This window comes from Pistacia vera, unplaced genomic scaffold (assembly GCF_008641045.1).
Source record: "Pistacia vera cultivar Batoury unplaced genomic scaffold, PisVer_v2 Contig106, whole genome shotgun sequence".
In the NCBI taxonomy this organism is placed as follows: Eukaryota; Viridiplantae; Streptophyta; class Magnoliopsida; order Sapindales; family Anacardiaceae; genus Pistacia; species Pistacia vera.
Window position 1 is genome coordinate 1,106,708 of NW_022195093.1, and position 16,492 is coordinate 1,123,199.

Here is a 16,492-nt window from a genome sequence, read left to right on the forward strand (position 1 = left end):
CAGAAAAGAAGGGCGATGGATCCGGAGCGGTATGCCGCACTAAAATCAGAAGTGGAGAACCTTCTTCGAAATGGATCCATTCGTGAGGCTCTCTACCCGACCTGGGTTGCCAACCCGGTCCTGGTAAAGAAACCAAATGGCAAGTGGCGGACCTGTGTAGACTTCAGCGATCTCAACAAAGCTTGCCCGAAAGACAGCTTCCCCCTGCCGAGAATCGACTAGCTCGTTGATGCCACCTCGGGGCACGAGCTGTTAAGCTTCATGGATGCTTATTCGGGATACAATTAAATCCCGATGTATGGACTGGATGAGGAGCATACGACCTTCATTACGGATCGGGGGCTATACTGTTACAAAGTCATGCCCTTCGGCCTCAAGAATGCGGGTGCGACCTATCAGAGGTTGGTCAATCAAATGTTCTCTGACCAGATCGGGAGGACAATGGAGGTCTATGTGGACGACATGCTGGTCAAATCCCAGGTCGCCTTAGAACATATTGTGCATCTCGCAGAGATGTTTGACATACTCCGACTCTACAGAATGAAGCTGAACCCTCTTTAATGTTCATTCGGGGTATCGTCAGGAAAGTTCTTGGGATATATGGTCAATTAGCGGGGCATAGAAGTAAACCCCGAGAAGATCCAGGCCCTACTCGATATGGAGAGCCTGACCAGTAAGAAGCAGGTCATGAGTCTGAATAGACGAATAGCGGCACTTAGTCGCTTCATATCAAGGCTAACAGACTGCTGTTTACCATTCTTCAATGTTCTGAAGGCCAATAAGAAATTCGAATGGACTCTCGAATGCGAGTAGGCATTCCAGAGTATAAAAGAACACCTTGGGAAGCCACCTCTCCTCTCTAAGCCTCTTCCACAGGAAATCCTGCTCATCTACCTGTCCGTCTCCCAGTTCGCGGTCAGTGCAGCTTTAATACGGGAAGAGGAAAAGGCTCAGTGGCCAGTATATTATGCAAGTAAGCGTCTATCGGATGCCGAGATATGGTATCCGGAAATGGAGCGACTAGCTTTTGTTCTGCTGGTCGCGTCCAGAAAGCTGCGACCTTACTTCCATGCCCATACAATCAATGTAATGACAAATTACCCCCTCAGGCAGGTCCTTCAGAAACCAGAAGCCTCAGGTAAACTGCTAAAATGGGCCATGGAATTGAGCCAGTTCGACCTAAAGTACAAGCCCAGGTCGACCATTAAAGGGCAGGCTGTTGCCGACTTCATCTCGGAATTTTCCTATCTCCCAAGCAAACAACAGCCTAGCGAAGCCGTACTAGAAAGTATTCAGAACCTGTCGACTTGGAACCTCTACGTCGACGGGTCATCAAACAGGAAAAGAGCCGGTGCGGGTCTTCTCCTTGTGAGTCCTGAGGGGGCTCAAATTCATGGCATTCTCCGGTTCTGGTTTAAAGCGACCAATAATGAGGCCGAGTACGAAGCCCTACTCGCTGGGTTGCGACTGGCCAAAGAAATGGGTGCATTCGCAATCAGCATTTACAGCGACTCTATGCTGGTCGTCAACCAAATTCTAGGGGAATACCAAGCCAAGGAAGAGAACATGGTCCGCTACCTCAGAGAGGCTAAGACCGCTCTGGGGTCGTTTAAGCACTTTGAAATCGCTCAGATCCCCAGAGAGAGCAATTCTATAGCGGACGCCTTGGCAAAGATAGCCTCCTCATTGGATTCAGAGGCTCCAGATAACATTCCTGTTCGTTTCGTCCGCACTCCAACTATCAGCTCGACCAAACTGGCCGTAAATGTGGCTCAACCGGATTCCTGGATGACTCCCATTATCCAGTACCTCAAGGATGGGACCTTGCCAAGCGACAAGGTCGAGGCAAGGGTCCTGCAAGTAAGATCTGCTCGTTTCACACTTATCGGGGACCAACTGTACAGGAGAGGATTCAGTGCACCTCTCCTCCGATGTGTAACCAACGAAGAAGCAGACTACATCATGAGGGAAATCCATGAAGGGATCTGTGGCAACCACACAGCTGCTCGATCTCTTGCGAACAAGGTTGTTCGTCAGGGATATTATTGGCCCCGGATTCAAGAAGATGCGCACAACTTTGTCAAGAAGTGTGATAAATGCCAGCGGTTCGTGAACATCCCGCGAGCCCCCTCTCACGAGCTGATAAGTATGTCTAGCCCCTGGCCGTTTTCCATGTGGGGGATAGATCTTATCGGCCCCATGCCAGTCGGAAAGGGAGGGGTCAAGTATGCTGTGGTCGCGGTAGATTATTTCACGAAATGGGTGGAAGCCGAACCATTAGCCGCGATCACGACTAGAAAGTTGAAAGACTTCATCTTTAAGAACATAGTGTGCCGCTATGGAATTCCGCACACCCTCATCTCGGATAACGGAAAGCAATTCGATAACGAGGAGTTCAAGCAGTTCTACGACGAGCTGGGCATCCATAAAAAATTTACCTCAGTCGCCAGACCGCAAGCGAATGGCCAAGTTGAAGCAGTCAACAAGACCATCAAGCACACTCTAAAAGCCAAACTTGGGGCAGCCAAGGGGAATTGGGCTGACGACCTCCCCGAAGTCTTATGGGCGTACAGGACAACTTTGGAAAGCCTGGCGATTGTCCTTTGGAGCTCCTTCACTTACTCCGCACGTCACTCAAGCTCCGCCTTCTGGAAGTCCACCGTTTGTAAAGCAGCATCCTTTTGGCTCAGATACCTGTTCGCCGCATCGAACGCTTCTGTCCTTTCAGCTTCTGCGGACTCCAGGCTTTTCTTAAGCTTCGCGACCTCCTCCTGTAGGTCGCTGGACCCCTTCGCGGCTCCCAGCCGAGTCCTCTCCATAGACATCCTCATCACAAGTAGAGCCTGCGAGCACGAAATGGTTAGAAATGAACCAGAATGAAATTTTAAGAACAGCTCGTTTACCTTGCTTAGATGCTGGAACGAAGTGGTCATCAAGTCGTCGCCCGTGTCGGCGAACTAATCGTAAGACTCCGATAGTCCACACTCAAGCAGAGAGTAGACTATCGGTTGCAGGTACTCAGGCAGGCTCCCCAGCGAGTCCAGCACTGGTATGTCCGCCGCCTTGTCGAAGGTGATCGCCTCACCTGCAGGCTCCTTGCCCGACCTCCTTGAGTCCCTTCGCAACCTCAAGGGCTCCTCCTCGGATTCGGTCTCAGACTCTTCGGCCTGGACCTGTTTCCTCTTCTTCGACCTTTGGGCCGGGGCCTTACGCCTTGGGCGTGCTGGTGGTGCCTGTGCAACCTGCTCTGCCCTGGTCGCTTCATGCACAGGTGGCTGCGAAGGTGTAGCAGTTTGCACCGGTTGTGCAGGAATGGGACGAGTAGCTTCGGCCGCTCTCTCCCTCCTCAATTGAGGGAAGACGAATGGTGCTCGGCGGGGCTACTCGGACTCCTTCGGGGGCATAGTTTCTCCATTTAAGTTCGTTAGTAAACAAAATTACTTCGCGACCAGGACATGAATCAATGTAACTTACCTTCCAATGGTTCTAAAGACGCTTTGTCGCTGAAAAAACCGTACTTCCGCAAGTTCGCGGTTGTCACAAGCTTCCTTGCGTCCCGGCTCTCCTCGTCCAACACTCCAAAAGATACGAGCCTGTCTGGGTCGGCAAGTAGGTTTTGGTTGGTCGTTCTATTAACTGCAAAAGAAAACAGGTCGTTATTATAGAGTATGCGAACAGATAATATACCTAGCGAGGAAGAACTTACTTGGTGTCTGGAAGCGGCAGTAGCCGTCATAGTAGAAAAAGAAAAATTTCGTCTCGTAAGCCCCCGCATTGCTGGGATAGCTGTGTATCCCCTCGGCGATGGTAGGTTGCCGGGACAGGTAGTATGAATCCTTGTCCCTACTCTTTTTGAGGTAATAGGCGACGCCGAGCTCCACTGCCGTTGGCTCACCCAAGCTGCTTTCGCAGCACGCGATGTACATCGCGACGGCGATGACATACGTGTTTGACGTGAGTTGCATCGGTGCGATCCCGAAGTGATCCAGGACCGACCTGATGAAAGGATGGAGGGGAATCCTCCATCCACCCTTGAAGATCTCTTCGGAGATCGCGGCAAGGCCATCGGAGGGGCGCCGTGACGACCTGGTATGGTCGAGGAACACCTCCGCGCGGACGTCAAACTGCTTTTTTATCCTATCAAATTCCTCGGGGGTGAGAACCGAGAAGACATCAAGGGATGCGTCCTCGGGAACGTCCCGCGAGGACGAGCTGGCCGCTTCCTCGGGTCTGGATATTGACGGATCCATTCCAGAGTCTGCAACATCGATAGACACGGTCATTTAGGCCTTCGTGTTTTGTCCCGTGCGGTGGCAGGGGACAAATTCTCAAAACCCTAATAGTAACCTGAGCCGCCACCCACAGCTCGAGTCCGGCAACAGTGGCGCGTCTCTAGTGGAACACCGAGAGACCAAATGCCGTTGCCCACCAACCAAACAAATGCAAAAAAAAGAGAGAGGAAGAAGAGAATCTTACCTTCTGGGATGAGTAACCGAGGCCGAAACTCATTTCAGTTGCCTGAGAAGCGCCGATCGGAAAAGAATGGTTTCTGGTTTGCAAAGGCTTGTCACTCGAAGCGAAAGGAGTTTTCGTGACCTCATCTGAAAAATGTGAGTTTTTATACGGATTGTGAATCGACGGTTACCACTTCTCGGAACCGAAACGACAGCCTCCTCTCTCTCCCCGCATTTAATGCGCCCCACGTCGCATTAAATGCCCTAATGGGAGTCGTCGTTTCAAGCGCGTCATGCAGTCAGAGCTATCGAAACGACGCCGAGTCAGCACAGCGCATTTAATGTTCCTGGCAGACACTGCGGCGCGTGCAGAGCGCCTGACAGCGTGGATACAGGTTCATTGAATCTCTTCAAGGGACGTAAAATAGCGCCCAACGAATCCAGGTCGTTAAAATGACAATTCTCAGGTCGCTTGGGCAAGAACTGTGTGGGGTCGTGTTCGCTGAAGGTCACGTCCCGAGCTTCTTTTATTCAGGTCGGAACGACCAAAACCCCCAACCGTGGCATGGCTTAGTTTCCAAGGTTCGACCCTCAAACCTTACAAAGTAGAGGGCTTCTGTTGTGACTAAGAAATCAAAGGCTGACGTGGAGTTGCGTGACGAAACGTGGCCTGCTTCCGTCAGAACGGTAAGCGCACGTCAGACCTGCCAAACGCCCTAGTGCTTCCACGTGTCCGCTAGCCTGCTCCAAATCGCGTGAAATCGGCTTGGAAAATGGGTAATGGGACGTAAAATCAGATTAGGTCCTGACAATCACACCAACCTAAGGATTTAGTGATGATTACGAACATGCCACTGGGTATAAGAAGAGGAAGACCCCTTCATTAGGGGGATTCGACAATTTTACACAAAAATCTCTCTCTCACGCTTTTGTATCGGTTTCCCAACCTTGTGTAAGTCAGTCCGCTGTCGCGACCTGACTCACACTATCAATATTAATACAAATCAGTGGACATAGGACATGCTACCTTAGCATCCGAACCACTTTAGAAACTCTCACAGCATTTATTTCGTTTTCGATATTCATTATTACGTGTGCTTTTTGACCAATCAACGTTACGCACGTGATAATTAGTTGGTGCCAAAATCAAGCATCAACAATTGTCATGCACCTGATTCGTTGAGGATTTATTACGTAAAAACAATACGAAATGTTGAGTCAAGGATACCATTGAAACTGAAACAGAGCCAAAAATGACGGATCTGGCTTGGTATCAATTCACTGATTTGAAGAAAACAAGTTTTATTTAAAATCTAATTAATTAAGCAAATCAAATAACTACACATAGAAATTGAAACGTGATTCTTCATAATTTTGATGTGTTTCAGTTTCAAAATCCAAAATAAAGATATGTTTTCACTTGTTGGTGTTGAACATATTGAAATATGGGAATCAGTGAGGGCGAACCAGGTCCAAGGGGACTGCAAATGGGTAAAACCCAAAGGCCCAAATTTGATTATCCGTTAAACGCAAATATATTATGTAGCATTTATTTAGGAGACCATGGCGGTGGGTTGGTGTATGATAGCTTCTCTTTAAAATTAGTCAAAGTATGAATAAGCTAATCCAAAGTCCAAACACATAAGTTATTAATAATAATAAAATAAAAAATCTTTGAGGTGTATTATTAATTATTGTGTAAGCACGTCATGGGATCTATGGCTTGTTCTTTCCATTTCCAACTTTCATTGACAATTTATAAATTTATTAATATTTGATTCCATAAAATATAATTTCATTCACATGTCAAATTATCATGGCCTACATATTTTCATGGCATTGTAAACTGTGGGGAAGTGTTGTCCTCACTCGTGCTGTCCTGGTCTTCTTTCTCATTGAGTATTGCTTATTTTTGTAAAAGAGAAAAATGGGAAGAGCCCCTTGTTGCTCTAGACAGGGTCTGCATACAGGTCCATGGAGTGCTGAAGAAGATACTTCGCTAATTAATTATATTCGGGTTCATGGTGAAGGCGATTGGAGGAATTTGCCTGCAAGAGCTGGTAATACTTTAGATAGCTAATTACTAGTACATCAATTCAATGAAGCATTATATTCGTAGGCAGATTTAATTTGCTTGTCTAACTTTCTATGTTTGGATTGTGTGCAGGAGTACTTAGATGTGGTAAGAGTTGCAGGTTAAGATGGGTTAACTATCTGCGACCAGACATAAAGAGAGGAAACATCCCTTCTGATGAGGAAGACCTTATTATCAGGCTTCATTCTCTTCTTGGCAATCGTTAGGCTCTCATCGCAAAAAGATTACCTGGCCGAACTGAAAATGAGATTTAAAACTACTGGAATTGCCGTCTTAGTAGGAGAGTGGAAACAAGTAGAGTGGTCAAGAAAATACCAAGCAGCCAGTCCACCGCTGAAAAGAGAAAACTTGAGAAGAAGAACAAGGACGGTGCTGCAAACGAAGACACTTTAAATACCAAAATATATATCCCCAAGGCAGTTAGGGTTTCGCCATACTCTATTGCAATTGAGAACGTCGTGGGTTTCGATACCATGGAAAGTACTAGATCATCATCACCTTGCCATGGAGAAGGAAATATTATAAGACCACATGATACAGAAGAACCACTGAGAAGTCGGTCTGATCTTATAGAAAAAGCTGCAGCTGCTAAGGTTCATATAGAAGAATTCGGTCTTGCTAATGAAATTGATAATTCATTCTTAGACTTCCTACCCATTGAAGATAACATTAAGCTAGATGAAATAAATGCGGAGTATGAGAAGGTTCTCAACTCGGAGAACAACGTCCAATTTGATTCCTTGGCGGATACCTTTTCTGTTTGATTAAAGTAGCTGGCCATGCAGTAATTAATTCCTCGTTATCATAACTCAAAATTTAAATTAAGTATTTCTGTATGAATTAGATACCTTTTCTGTTTGATTAAAGGTGTATTATTTTTTTTCTTCGGTAACAGTGTATCCGTTAGTTTGTGTACACCTCAACTAATTCTTGAGTCTATTGAACATCCTACAGACTCAAAGAACAAAGTAAATCACAATGTTATTATAGTAGGTGATTCCAAAATTTAAACCCAAAAACTTTAAAAAGGAACAAACGTCTTTGACAGTCTTAACCAACACCTATGATATTGATTTTTCCTTCACATGTTATAAAGTTTTTGTGAGTCTTAGAAATATTATAAAACCCTAGATGGGCATGCATCCTGATCCATTTATCAAATAAATGTGCTCAAGTGACGGTACAGATATACCAGTGATGACCAACCTAGTACGACATTGATATCATCCAAAGAAATTTTAATTAAGAAGCAAAGCGTGAAAAGAAAGACCCCATAACCGATTTTAGAGAAGGGCAGATATAGAAGAGTTGTTGAGCAAGCATTGCTACTCGCCACCTACGGCACATAATTCTGTGAAACTTTCAACACAGTAGAGAGAGAGAGAGAGAGAGAGAGAGAGAGACGACTGTAAAGGAAAAATGCGAGAGGTTGAAGAAACAAAAAACAGAGCACTAACGAACTAACTAAATACAAGAAATATGGTTCATTTGATCTGCAACTTGCGTCTCCACTTGCAGGCCAACTTGTATTTCCCACTTGCATGCCGTTAGTAAATGATAAGGCCAACGTGTATCTCTTTTGCAACTTGCAGTGCAAGTTGGCACAGTTTTGACCCTGCATGTATTTCCCACTTTTACTTTTTTTTTTTTTTTTATAAACTAAAAAAAGTTATAAACAAATAGGTCAATTTAATTTTAGAGCTTATAAGTTAGTTTGACCAGCTTATAAGCTTAGACAAACATCCCCTTAGTTAAGTCAAAAAAATTAATTAGCCATCATCGTAATTAAGATCCCTAATAATTCGTGTTTTGAGGGTCTAGATTAGCTTTATACATGAATATTAAAACAATGGATACAATATATCTCATGAAAATGTGTTTTGTTGAACTGTGTTAGACATGTTTTTGAAAAAAGTTTTCGAATATAATCCTAAACGTGTTTTTGAAAATGGATACTATATATCTCATGAAAATGTGTTTTTGAATATAATCAAGTATTATTATTACTGCCCATTTTGAAGATTAGTTTAATTAATTAAGTAAATACTCCTTGTTTCTTTCATAATTGTATATTACTGAAATTTGTTTTCATAAACAGATATCATTCCACTGCTTATTTCATAATTGTCTAATTGCTATATTTGGTTTTTACGTGTGAGAAGGGTACTTCGTCATGGGAAGAGTTGCAGGTTAAGAGATGTGTTAAAATTGAGAGAGGAACTCTGATACTATGTCATAATTAAGAAGGCAAGAAAGGCAATTTAAAGAAAGTTGGAGTATACCAAATAAGCACTCAATCAGTAAATAACGATGCTGTGAAATCCTACGCTGACAATTATTTTCTAGGATTAAATACCCTTTTTTTCTCCATCGTTAATTCCCTCTCAAATTTATATTTAGCAAGTTCATATAATAGGGCCATAATCAAAGAAAATAAAAAAAAAACAAGATCATTTTCTGTTGATTAAATATTCTTGCGGTTACTCTTAATAATTTTCCACGGTCGTTTCAGGCTAATTATTGAACAGTTTTCTGATATTAATTACACAAATAATGTTGTATACATTATGTGTAATAATGTATACGATATTATTACACAAATAATGTTTTGTTAATTATTTGTGTCACTGTGTAATAATGTATACGACATTATTGCACAAAGATGCGTGCAGTACAGTAAGAAAGGTGTAAAATATAATTAAAACTCATTTGAACGTGAACGAAGACTAAAATAAAGTAGAATTAGGAAATTAAATCAAAGAAATTAGCCATCATATCATATTTATAGGACGTTTAATAATTGATGGCTCCATCAGAAAAATTAATCTTAAATTGTTTGTCATGAATGTTGATCTTGATTCCGCAGATATATATATATCATGGAAAGTCCCCTCTTTTTGTTGTTTAATTTCTGAAGCTGACATTGATATAACGTTAAGAGTTAAATTCATGTTGATCTTGGATCACCAACTTGCAAGAAAAAAAGGTGAATTGTTTTTTTTTTCTTCGGTATCAGTGTATTTGGTAGGTTGTGCACACCTCAACTAATTCTTGAAGTCTATTAAACAATTTACAAAAATCAAACTTTTTGTTCTCTAATTTGTCATACCATAATTAGGATCTTTAATACTTCATGTTATGGGTTCAAGATTGACTTTGAATATCAGAATCTAAATTTGATGAAATGATATGAATATTAGTATACCCTCTTTTTGTTCTCTAATTTGTGGCTGATATTTAAGAGTTAAAAGCTGGTGTGGACATTGATTTAACATGTCTGATGCAGGACCACCATCTCGCTACGTTTAGTAATGGTTATGGAGTCATCTGTTAAAAAAAAAAACAAAAATACCACCATCTCGCTATATTTAGTAATGGTTACGGAGTCATTTGTTCAGAAAAAACCAAAAATAGATTCCTCTGTTAACATCACGATCATCATCGGAAGAAAATGGTTAGACGAGGGTGAAAAGTAAGCACGGAAATTTAATTAAAGAATAAAAAAAATACAACCTATCGCCAACCCCTTGACAGGCCAAAGAGCCGCGTAAAAAACAAAAAGCTTGTGCACGGACCGCACTCTGGAATGATATGAATATTTGTATTTTTGTTCTCTAATTTATGGCTGATATTGATATAACCTTAAGGCGCGTCTTTAGAAAAATATGTTTGGATAATTGATGGGTATATTATATTAATATGTTTTGTTAGAGAGAATAAATTGGTGGGTATGTTATTTAAATTACTAAATTACCCACTTTTTTAAATATTAATATAATATTATTTTTATTATTAAATTTTGAATAATTCTTTTAACCCCCAACATTTTAGATTTAGCTAAAACACCTCCGCTTATATATAACTTTGATTTATGACAAAATCACCCCCACCCCCTGATGCCACCGCAAACCACTGTCAAAAGTCTTCGAAAGTCGTCGTGAGTAGCTCACCGTGACCACGAGGCTCCGATATGGTCGTTTTTGGCCATATTATCAGGCCAAATCTAGCCGTTAACGACCAGATTTGGGCGAGATCTGGCCGTTAACGACCAGATCTATTCTGGGCAGAATAGATCTAGCGGTTAACGGTTGGGTCCATGGCGGTTAATGGCCAGATCTCGCCCAGATCTGGTCGCTAATGGCCAGATCTGGCTGATATCGTTGGAAATGGCCATATCGAAGCCTCCCAGAGCCTACCAGCAAATCTCGATCATTTTGAGGGATTCCGCGACTTTCCGACAGCTGTCCATGGTGGTTGGCCTGCTGTCAACGGTGGTGGCTGGGTGGCGGTGGTGGTCTGTAATTTGTTTTGAATATAACAGCATTATTGTCCAAAAACTTAATTAAACAAAGGTAAAATTAAAATGGTATATTAAGGTTAATTTATTTTAAAACAGAGACATTATTGTTCAATTTTTTCATTAAGAAGGGATAAAATTGTAACAAAAATAAGATTACTAAGGTAATTTTACAATACCTAAGAAAATAAAGGTAATTAGATTACCTCTAACATTACCAACAGTAACAACTATTGATAACGCAAGATTACCGTAATCTTATATTATTTGACAACCAAACGTGGTAATAAAGTAATATAAGATGGCATAACCCCAGTAATCTTTTATTACCTCCAACGCCCCGTAAGAGTTAAAAGCTGGTGTGGACACTGGTTTAACATGTCGATTCAGGACTACCATCTCGCTACATTTAGTAATGGTTATGGAGTCATTTGTTCAAAAAAAAAAAAAAAAAAAAGTACCACCATCTCACTATATTTAATAATGGTTACGGAGTCATTGGTTAAAAAAAAACCAACATAGGTTCATATGTTAACATCACGATCATCATCGGAAGAAAATGGTTAGACGAGGGTGAAAAGTAAGGACCACTTTCAGAGAGAACATCCGATGGTGATGGTTGTTGAGCATGAATTACTATTTACCTCCGCCATCAAATAATTCAAACATTTTTATTGTCATATCATTCATCTATATTAAATAATATTTATTGATTTGATTTAGTATACAAAATTATTTATTCACTCTGTGTCATATAAGTTTGTAAGGAAGATTTTGTATAAGGAATTAGTACATTTAATATTATTCAAATCTTTTATTGGACATACCTAACTTTTCATATTCTGGTGATTTTACACTAATTTTTTTTTACAAATTCTTCTTATACATTATTTAAAAAAAAAATAAAAAAAAAACCGAATTTAATTAAGTTTCATATCATAGCTAGGCATGTTCCTAGCTAAACAAAAGTACGGAGCAATTTCAGAGTCAGTGAGAAAGGCAGATGGTGAAGGGCTGTTGAGCAAGCATATTACTACTTACCACCTTCGGCAAATAGTTCAAACCCTGTCTGAAGTTCAACGAAGCAATAATCGTACGTACATCAAGTAACTGATCATAATCTTACGTGCACATATAAGATAATTTCAGCGTCACTCTCGTGAGACTTCATTGTGACCTTTAAATATGGGAAACTGCTGTAGCCGTTAGAGCTCAATACAATTCTCCTTAGCATAGCTAGTAACTGAGAAAGAAAAATGGGAAGAGCACCGTGTTGCACTAAGGTTGGTTTGCGTACAGGTCCATGGAGTCCGAAAGAAGATAGTGTGCTAACCGATTATATTCGGGCAAATGGTGAAGGCCATTGGAGAAATTTGCCTAAAAAAGCCGGTAAGACTAAACTCACCTGTTACATCAATTCGCTGATAGTAAGCAGATATGATTCCACGGCTTATTTGATAATTGTTTAATTTGTAGGGCTATTTCGATGTGGGAAGAGTTGCAGGCTGAGATGGATGAATTATTTGCGACCTGATATCAAACGAGGGAACATTTCATCTGATGAGGAGGACCTTATCATCAGGCTTCACTCTCTTCTTGGCAATCGTTGGTCTCTCATTGCTAAAAGACTACCAGGTCGTACTGACAATGAGATTAAAAACTACTGGTGTTCCCATATTAGCAAGAAAGTGGAAACAAGTAGTAGAGTAACTCAACCAAAAGCATCAAGAGTGGGAAAGAAGAAGAGCCAGTTCACCAAGGTAAAGAAACTTGAGAAGAAGAGTACGGATAGTTCAAAACCAGAGACTAAAAACACCAAAATATATCGCCCCAAGGCCGTTAGGGTTTCCCCATTCTCAGTGACAGTCAGAAACATCGGTTTGGATAACAAGGCAAGTGGGCTATCATCATCGGGCCATGAAGAAGAAGGAAATAACATTGTAACACCAAATAATACAGAAGAAGTGCCATGGAATATTCATTCCCCATTTTGGCCTGATCTTTTTCAAGAAGAAGCTGTGAATTACGAAAGATGTAGTCTTGATAATGCGTGTGATATTTCATCCCTAGACTTCGTACCAATTGAAGATAACATGCTAGATAAAGTTATTGAGGAGTATCAGCAGCTTCTGAACGTCGATGACAACGTCCCATTTGATTCTTTTTTTTCTGTGTGATTGTTTCCTAAGATTTAGGAGCAGTTACATAATAGTATCATTTGCAAGTTTATATACCTTCCCGTTTGTAATATTATGGTAAGAAAATATTAGAGTAGGTATCTTAGAGCCCATCAATTATTGTAAGATTGACTCTTTGTAATAATGTTCATTGATCAATAAAAGAAATTTTATTTTATATCATGTAAACATATTCAAATGTATTGATATATGTCCTTAGGATGGTAGAACAATGACGAGGGTATCAAGTGTTTCAAATCTTGATAGTGAGAACCCTATGAGCATATTTGGTGACCATTTTAGAAATGTCTGTAGCCCCATTATTATTCTGACCAAGGAAACATATATTACGGTAAGGCTATCATAGTGTTAAACGATCTTGTCGAAAAGTAGTGACTGATCTCACTTGTCAAGGTAAGGTTGTTTGCCGACAGCCTGGTGCAACACATGGGTGCTTGTTGTAGGCAAGTTCACTAGACTGACCCACCAAAGGATTCCATATAGATGTAACCCCAGTATCTATGGAATAAATCCTCTAATGAATGATGGAGTATGTGATCCTTATACTTGAGATCACCGGACGCCTTGTGCATCGATTGGTGTAGTTTGACACTAGCCCAACGTAGTTTTATTCAGAGCTATCAATACGGTAGTGATTAACTGCATCGAGAAGTGTATCAAGACTATAATGGATCGACAAAGGATTCATCACCCCTGGGTACGGGAGAAGTTATCTCACTGCAAAATTTAGTAAATGACAATGACACTAAATCTGTAGCCACAGTGGGATTGACATTATTTCTGTACCAGATGATGTCTTGCTAGGGGTCAATCTTGGTCTGTGTGTAGTGAGACGATTAATTGGTGTTAATCGCGATACTACTCACTGCCAGTATGATGAGAAGTCTACGGGTCATACACATAGAAGATAATTTAAGAATCGGTTTGTGCAAGCAGCATTTTCGTCTTTTAGGACGAAAGGGTATTTTGGTATCTCATAATGTAATTAAATTTACTGAGGTTGTTGTCTATGTTTAATTTAATGTTAAAATTAAATAAGTGAGATTATATATAAATATATGTACGCATGTATTTAAATGAATTATTATTGTTAATTAAATGTTAATATATTTCATAAATATATTGATTGACTTTAATTATAATAATAATTAATTTAAAATAAAAATACCACAAGGGGAGTGTTTGGATACAAGGTTGGAGCCATGCCTATTTGTCATTGGAATAGGGTTTTGACACAAGCATTGTATAAGTGCATGTGTGTTAGAGAATGAATTATCATTCAATCAAAGAAAAAAGAAAAAAAGAGGAAGCTCATTTTCTCTACTCCTCTCACGTTTGCCTTCCATTTTTTAATCAAAGATTTTTCTTTGATTTTGTTTTGATTCTTGAAGCCAAAGAGAATCTAGAAAATCCGTCTTTGGTTCTTCGGATTGTCTTCGTGTGACCATCGTTCGTTCGATCATATTCTCTGATCGGTAATGAAGTAGATTCAGAGACATTTGAAGAAGCCTCCAAACATACATAAGATCTCTGATCCTTGTCTGAATTGATGTTATATTTGTTCTTTTCAATTTAAGCATGTAAAATATATACATATCAGACCCTGATCTTGGGTTAATAAAAATAATCAATGCGAAAAACTCTTTCGCTACGCTTACCCCATCAATATACTTACAGTAGAAGGGCCTTTTACTTTTCATTGTGTAAGATTTGGCACTTTAGCCATCTCGGTAAGCAGAATTCAGTAACATTTAAGGCAAAATAAAAGGTGGGGCGAACTTTATCTGCAATGTCAGAGTTTGAATCGCATCAGAAGCACCTTGTGGCTAGAGGTACTTACCCGACCTCTAATCAGGATTACTCTCGTGACTTCGAGTTTGGCAAGTCAGTCCTAATGATTAATATTGCATCTTTTATTTCTTGACTGGAGTTTGTCAATTGGCATTTAAACGGTGACACTAATTGTCATGCACCTGATTCGTCGAGGATTTATTACGTAAAAACAATACGAAATGTTGAGTCAAGGATATCATTGAAACTGAAACAGAGCCAGAAATGATGGATCTAGCCTGGTATCAATTCGCTGATTTGAAGAAAACACGTTTTATTTAAAAACTAACTAATTAAGCAAATCAAATAACTACGCATAGAAATTGAAATGTGTTTCTTCATAATTTTGATGTGTTTCGGTTTCAAAATAAAAAATAAAGATATGTTTTCACTTGTCGGTGTTGAACACATTGAAATATCGGAATTTTCCCTACTAATCTCATATAATGCATGTATTAACGGGCAGCCAAATATTTCTACTAGCAGACAGTCAAACAAATTTTTTTTTTGCTTCATATATGAGTTGCAATTGATCGCTAATAATCAGAATTTAATTCTACAATATAAGAAAATAGATATTTGAAGATTAATATACAAATAAAAAATTGATAATTCTCTATTATAATCAATTAATAAGTGATAAGACAGGTACGATAGGAGGAACATTTTCAAATCTATGAGGTAACCCATCCATCGGTAGCCCAACAGTAACGGCGAACCAGGTTCAAGGGGCCTGCAAATTGGTAGAACCCAAAGTCCCAGATTCGACTCCCCGTTAGACGCAAATGTAATATGTTGTCCAATTTGAGAGATTATGGCGGTGGGTTGGTGTGGGATATCTTCTCCTTAGAATTAATCGAGGTGTGAGTAAGCTAGACTGAATGCATAAGTTATTAATAATAATAAAATAAAAAATATTTGAGGTGTATTATTAATTAATGTATAAGCACGTGATGGGATCTATGGCTTATTCTTTCCATTTCCAACTTTCATTGACAATTGATAAATTTATTAATATTTGATTCCACAAAATATAATTTCATTCACATGTCAAATTATCATGGCCAACATATTTTCATGGCATTTTAAAAGGTGGGGAAGTATTGTCCTCACTCGTGCTGTCCTTGGCTTCTTTCTCTTTGAGTATTGCTTATTTTTGTAAAAGAGAAAAATGGGAAGAGCCCCTTGTTGCTCTAAACAGGGTCTAAATACAGGTCCATGGAATGCTGAAGAAGATACTTTGCTAATTAATTATATTCGGGTACATGGTGAAGGCAATTGGAGAAATTTGCAGGAGCTGGTAATACTTTAGATAGTTGTAGAAGTAAAAATCTACCTGTACGAAAGGGGAGTCTAATCCCGTGAGGTTGAGGCCACTAGCGATCCGCTGCACCTGCACACGTAGAGAAACAAACGCGTGAAGCGAACGAAAAACACCGAGGTATTGTTTGTCATAGGCACTCCGACGCTCAAGTTAGCAAGGCTGGAAGAGGCTAGTATAGTGAGGGCTAGGGAGTAGAGAGGTTACCGGAAGTCTAGTCAGAGACTGTGACTACGGCAGTGATGTGAAGCTCTCTAGTAGAAGCTTCGGGTGTGGAGGTGTAGTGTCTCCTTTGTG

At 40.3% G+C, this 16,492-nt stretch overlaps 2 protein-coding genes across 2 annotated transcripts; both read left to right on the forward strand.

Moving 5' to 3' along the window:
- Positions 1-6,354: 6,354 nt before the first annotated feature.
- Positions 6,355-7,092, forward strand: LOC116130154 (transcription factor MYB13-like). The gene is made up of 2 exons (XM_031415903.1): positions 6,355-6,514; positions 6,622-7,092. Exons 1-2 carry the CDS (start codon positions 6,382-6,384, stop codon positions 6,753-6,755), a joined length of 267 nt encoding a protein of 88 aa, XP_031271763.1. The 5' UTR covers positions 6,355-6,381; the 3' UTR covers positions 6,756-7,092.
- A 4,943-nt stretch (positions 7,093-12,035) lies between these two features.
- LOC116129911 (transcription factor MYB8-like) lies at positions 12,036-13,131 on the forward strand. Its single transcript, XM_031415659.1, has 2 exons — positions 12,036-12,235; positions 12,323-13,131. The coding sequence occupies exons 1-2, from the start codon at positions 12,103-12,105 to the stop codon at positions 13,021-13,023; spliced, it is 834 nt and encodes a 277-aa protein (XP_031271519.1). The 5' UTR covers positions 12,036-12,102; the 3' UTR covers positions 13,024-13,131.
- Positions 13,132-16,492: the final 3,361 nt, after the last annotated feature.

Coding starts and splice junctions, on each gene's coding strand:
- LOC116129911 (XM_031415659.1), top strand. CDS start 12,103: ATGGGAAGAGCACCGTGTTGCACTAAGGTTGGTTTGCGTACAGGTCCA. Junction 12,236..12,322: donor AAATTTGCCTAAAAAAGCCG/GTAAGACTAAAC, acceptor TTTAATTTGTAG/GGCTATTTCGATGTGGGAAG.
- LOC116130154 (XM_031415903.1), top strand. CDS start 6,382: ATGGGAAGAGCCCCTTGTTGCTCTAGACAGGGTCTGCATACAGGTCCA. Junction 6,515..6,621: donor GAATTTGCCTGCAAGAGCTG/GTAATACTTTAG, acceptor GATTGTGTGCAG/GAGTACTTAGATGTGGTAAG.